General features: G+C 47.1%; 1 protein-coding gene across 1 annotated transcript in view; it reads left to right on the forward strand.

Moving 5' to 3' along the window:
* Positions 1–2,317, forward strand: part of HSPA4 (heat shock protein family A (Hsp70) member 4) — a 38,275-nt gene extending 35,958 nt beyond the window's left edge. Inside the window, exon 19 of the mRNA XM_033096166.1 lies at positions 148–2,317. Within this exon, the coding sequence (XP_032952057.1) occupies positions 148–351 (204 nt within the window). The 3' untranslated portion in view covers positions 352–2,317. The remainder of the gene's footprint in view (positions 1–147) is intronic.
* The last annotated feature ends 3,683 nt before the right edge of the window (positions 2,318–6,000 follow it).

A 6,000-nucleotide genomic window follows, 5' to 3' on the forward strand; every position in this document is an offset into this window, starting at 1 on the left:
TTAAAAGAGGTATTTAGGAGGGAACTTCATCATTGCATCTTAGCTTCTGGCTTGGGGATTGGGTGGGAGAGGGTGGACTTGGGTTTCGTGTGTCACGTAAAATTTGTTATTTTATAAGAAACCGTAATTTTCTCTGTGCCATTCTAGGAGCTGACTAGTATCTGTAGCCCTATAATTTCAAAGCCCAAACCCAAAGTGGAACCTCCAAAAGAAGAGCAAAAAAATGCAGAGCAGAATGGACCAGTGGACGGACAAGGAGACAGCCCAGGCCCTCAGGCTGCCGAGCAGGGTACAGACACGGCTGTGCCTTCGGATTCAGACAAGAAGCTTCCAGAAATGGACATTGATTGATTCCAACAATTGTTTATATTAAAACAGACTATTATAAAGCTTTAAGTTGTCAACTTTGTTCTAAATATCAACTAGAGCAATCAAATACTGGACATTTCTTAGTCAGTTTTTAGGGGGGCTTGGGGGGAGGGGATATAGGTTCTGTATGGAGCATTTTGACTTCTAAATAGTTAGATACAGAAATTAAGTGCATTGTATCTTTTTCATAATGGTACTATTTAGAAGCCCAGTTAGTGTTACTGAGCTTATGCTTCACTCCTTTTATGTTTAAATCATGCTTATACGAAGATAAGTTTGTTTTGGAAAGTTGAGCTATAGCGAAAACTAGCTATCAAGCAAACTTTTCATTATGACATGGCAGGAACCCTAATTGTGCTTCAAAAACCTGTTGTGGAGATTGCCACACAGTCTCCCCGCCTGGTGTGGGGATGGGGGTGGGGTCTCCCGCTGTTCCTGAGACCTAGAGCATGGCATGGCATGGATTAACAGAGAACAACTAAGGTGTGCTCTGAGCTGCCCCACATTTCACTTCTGCTGCACTTGGACTCCCAGCCCTCTGTATCCGCGCCCCGTAAAGGAGCCCCCATTACAGATGCCATGTGCTACCCCTGGGAAAGAGACCCCTTCACCTGGAGCAAGTTGTTAATGGAGGAATTTAGACCTGGAGGTTCTTCCTGAGAAAGTCCGTTCCTGAAAGTATGTTTCACTAATACCCCAAGCGTCAAAGCCTAATTAATTTTTTCTTTGGAAGGTTAGAATTGGGTAGTGTATTGTTGGATATAGGCATGAGGAATTGAACAGGAATTGATTCTTACGGTGTAAAGATTTGTATCCTGGCCTGCTTATTCAGGTGAGAGATGTTCTGTGTAAATTTGAGGTATAGCTTGAAGTCCTAGGACAAGAGTTAAAAGTTCTTAGCTCATTCACAGTCACTTGTGTGTTAAGTGTTACTATCTGTCATGAATCTGCCAATTTGTATGTATGAAACAGCTGACAGATCATTGGAAAAGCTAACATACACTGGGTTATACTGGACGAGTCTGAAATTAGTGTTAAAGGAGGGTGGTGCCAGACTTCAGCAACACCTCGTTCTTCCTGCGCAGTCGATGTCAGGAGCACCCCGGCATCGCCGCGGACTGCCCTCTGGGCAGTGTCGGTGGGGTGAGACATTTGGAAACTCCAAGGGAAGCCTGTATTAGAGGCCAGCGCTGGTACCTGCCTTAGAAACTGTTACAAGCTTTCTTGGTTACATTTTGGATCTCTGTAATAATTGTTAATCTGTATAACAGTGCCCTTCTGTTAATTTTGGCCTGTTAGAAATATGATTATACTGTGCGTATTTAGAATAAGTTTCTGTCCATCTGCACTGAAACAGTTCAGGGTGTTACAAGCTCTCAAGTGCTATGGAGAAACATTTGCTTAGAGAAGGAGGGTGGAAGTGTATTTATGATGGTGTGGAAGCATGCATGGAAGGCTTGTGACACCAGGAACTGGCCCTGTTCTTACAGCGTCCTCTATCCATTCTGTACCCATCTTGCTTCAAGAGTTCCAACTGGCCTGCTCTGAGGCCAATAGCTATTTTGGAGTTCTGGCTGCAGGATTAAGCCAATTCTTACGTAACTGACTCAGTCCTTAATGGCCATTTCTTCTAAAAAAATTTTTTTGTGTGGGGGAGGGCGTGGGTGTTGGGATGGGGTGAATTTGAAGTTTAAAGTTGAAACTAGAACTAAGGTGATGTGGTCTGCTTGCTCTCTGTTTAGACAGGCTTTAAGACCAATTGGATTTACGTGGAGGCCAGGCCCGAGGGTGTGATAATTGATGACTTATGTGCAGACAAGCGTTTATCCAGGTTGCGTTGTCCAAATTGGTTTGTTAAAGCCCCAGGTCACGTTCTTACACTAAGAAAAACGTTCAGTAAACATGAGACAAGTTGAGGAAAAATGAATAAAAGAAACCTGTCTGACACTCAAAGGATTGGTTTCCTTAATTTCATAATGAAGAGTGAGTGTATCTCTGTGTGTGAGTGTGTGTGTTTTCAATGAAAACTTTTCTCCAGAAGTCAGAGCCCTCTCAGCTAAATTTCAGTTGTTAACTTGTCAGAGACGTCCAGTCTGAACCGTTGGGTCACAGCTCACTGGGTGGGAAGAAGCTGAACTTTTATGTTCATTCTTCTGTGTTGAGTCTTGGCTCATTCCCGATGTAGGAATCCTTCCCTTGTTCCTGAGATGGGCCTGCCTTTGAGGCTTTGACAATAGTAGAGGGTGGGTTACGGCCCCATGAAGGCCTGTGCAGGCCAGGTGCCTGACCCAGAATGTGCTAGTAACAATTGCCACCACTGGGTGTGTAGTGTGTGTGTGTGTGTGTGTGTTTGATGAGTTTTGAAAGGGGATGAAGCCATCATAGAGATCTCAACAGTACAAGGCATGGGGCCGAGGTGGGGAGGGGGCCGGAGCGTTCCTCTGGAGTCCTGCCACCTAACAGTCCCAGGGCTCTGGTTGTGCTAGGAGCCTGCAGGGCCTGTGCCAGCCACCTTCAAGAAATGTGTCTAGTAAGGTCAGTTTTCTGCTGGGCCTCCGTCCATGGGAGAGGACTGGGTATCCGGTAAGGTGAGAGGGAAGCCTGGGACCGAAGTATAATCATTTTACAGGGGTGTTGGGGTCACCAGGAAAGAGGAACAGCCCTGTTTACCCAGAAGACGTACCAGTGTCCCCTGCATGTCCCTGGGGGGGAGGGTGTTGGAGGCAAAGCCAGAGCTGGTGTGAAGGTTTTGCGATGGGGCAGCTTCAGCTCAATGTGAACTGCCTGCCTTTCAGAGCTCCCATGGGGCTGGTGAGGATTCACCCAGAGGCCTTCCCACCAGTGGGTTTTGAGACTCAAGCATCTCAAGTTTTTGTAGAGGACCTGTCGGAGGTGGTGGGGCTGAGAGATTGGGGTTCTGGTGTGGAACACCGGGCTCCTCAGATTTTCTAGCCTGAGTGTCAGAATGTCTTAGGGGTGCTGATGGGATTGATGTGTACAGAACGATTTGGGCCTGAGGGAGTTGGACATCGTGGGACTGAACGTTTGAGGGGATGAGCCAAACGAAGGGGGCAATGGTATGTAAGCCTTGGTACCAGGAGGAAGAGGGAAGCTTTAGCGTTGACTTGAAGGCAAAACTATGCTGTTAGCAGTTGGATAAGCAGTTAACCTTTGCGGGGTAATTACCAGGCAACACCAGGCCGTCTTCAGGAGCCTGATGTTTTGTTTATGCCTTTTGATAATACACTTTGCTACACTTCACCCATTTCAACCATTTTTCTTCAGTTTTAACAGAAAGATGTCTTTTTACATGAGATATGTAGCTTAAAAAACAGTATGCACAGCTTACCATGTTTGGAAAGACCATGAAATACTTGTATGAAAACCAAAACTGGATGGATGTTTCAAAATGAGATGGTTTCCTCCCAAGGTGGGATTGTGGGTAATTTATGTTTGAAAATTTTTTGCTTGTTTGTATTTCCAAAGATGTCGGTAATAAGCATTTTGGAATTTTAGAATGCTTAAAAAAACTAGAAGTGCATTTTAAAAAGAATGAATGGCTCCAGGGTTTTAAACCTGGAATAAAAGACGAAATAGACATGTGGCGCTTCAAGCCTAGATGTCCAAGTCAAGGTGAGATGGTGGTGGGAGTTTGGGTAGGATTAGGAAGTCCTACAAGATAGATGGATCTGAGAGATCCTGAAGCTGCAGGTGGGTGTGGAAGGAAGCTTTGGGGGTTGGGGTGCCTTTTTGGTTTAGTGAATGAAGGGCGGTGTTTGGGTGTATCAGGAAGAGGAAGTGGAAACTGAAGGAAATGAACTAGAGGGGAATGATGCTGCATGAAGCTTGTCAGGGACGAAGGGAGTCTGGGAAGCGAGAGATGGCCGTGGCCAGCAGGGTTACATCCTGTGGGAGCACTTTAGAAGGGTGGGAGCAGGGCTTCGGGGGCATGCGGTGAGGCCACAGGTAGGGAGAAGCTTGGGAAGAAAGGTTGGGCCTAGTGTCCTGTGCAGACACAAGTAGTGCCCACCAGCTACCTGGAGACCATGGCAGTCTTGGAGTTGCCAGTATATCCCTTTCCCGAGAGGTTCTCCTTTGCCTCTGGCTGGGGCAGCCCTGGGACATGACCCTCAATGCCATTGCCCCCTGTGAGCTGGGTACTGCTACTTGGAGCAGGTGCCATAAGTGTAGAAATGAAGGTGTCCTCTGAAGCAGCAGACTAGGAGGCAGGATGGAAAAACGGTCATGTTGAGGTAAGAGCAACACTTCCAGGAGGCTAAAGGAGGCAGCATATTTTTCGGGGGGATCAGGGAAGGGAAGACCTCAGAGGATGTGCAAAAAATACAGAATGCTTTCCAGGTTTGTCCAATATCCAAGGGAAAGGGCCAGGTTAATCCTGACCTTATCAGCGCAGGTTTGGCACAAGCTTTAAGGGCAGGGAGGATATTCAGGGTAGGGGGACTATTCACTTTTAATGCCTTAGTGGGATTTGCCAGGTTCAAGCACAAGAAGCAGAAAAACACATATAGATAGCTGTGTTTGGGGCCATTCTCATTAGTTGTCATGGGTTTACATCCTTCAAAGACCAGGTGGGCTGTTAGATTTGGAGTCCTGGATCAATGAAGGGAGCGAGAACACTTAAAAATTCTTTTCTTATCACAAATTAGCAGGCCCTTCTCCACCACATACATTTTTTCTACATGCACTTTAAAATTTAAAATATACTGACTGGTCTGCCGTTCAGTTAAGACTTGGATAATCCTTGGGGAAGACAAAGCTGGAAACACTTGGAAAACCATCTTCGTGGCTCAGCTTCCAGGATGTAAATCCCAGCAGAGCATTTCTGAGGAAGTGCTGAATCAGTAGATGTTCCAGAAAAGGGCGGCTAAAGTGACAGGGTATCTTTCAGCAATGCCAGTGTGGAGGCTTCTGGGACTCAGGAGGTTGCCATGAGGACCAGGAGAGCTGCATGTGATAGGACAGAAAATCGAGAGGGCCCAGGCTGGGTGACGGGTCCTGCCCTTGTCCATTCTACAGCGTAAGACTGAAGGAGAGACTGCCTGGGTCACAACTGCCTTTGGCCGCCCGCAGCCTGTGAGAAGCGCGGAGTGTAGGAGGTGCTCAGCGAATACTTGAAACACTAGTGCAGTCGTATCAATGAAGAAACAACCCCAGAACATGAGAACTACACTTGAGATCAGATCTGACTCCACTTTCTGGATGAAGCAAGGGCCAAAGCAGAGCTCACAGAGCACGTGGATGGCAGCCCGCAATCCCGACTCCAGCAGTTTTGAAGAAGGTTATCTTCTGAAAAGTTGCGTGGCTTGGTTTGGGGGCTTTTGCCCTCCCTCAGATTCACCCCAGTAGAGCCCTGCTTGGAGTGGCACTGGCTCCTCTAGCCTGTTCTCCTTCCGCCCTGTGTGAGCTGCAGTGTCAAAGCTGCCAGGGGAGGGCGGCATTGCCCTTCTTTGTCTTGGGTCAGACTCAGTGAAGACTTCACTCTAAGACAAGTCCCAGGGTTTGGAGACAACAGCCGGCCATCTCTTCTTCTTTGCAGGAGTGAAAAGCCAAATCGGCGTGGTTTCACAGAAGCCTCAAGCTAGAGAGCAGAGGTTCTGTTACGGGCTTTTG

Source organism: Rhinolophus ferrumequinum, chromosome 24 (assembly GCF_004115265.2).
Source record: "Rhinolophus ferrumequinum isolate MPI-CBG mRhiFer1 chromosome 24, mRhiFer1_v1.p, whole genome shotgun sequence".
In the NCBI taxonomy this organism is placed as follows: Eukaryota; Metazoa; Chordata; class Mammalia; order Chiroptera; family Rhinolophidae; genus Rhinolophus; species Rhinolophus ferrumequinum.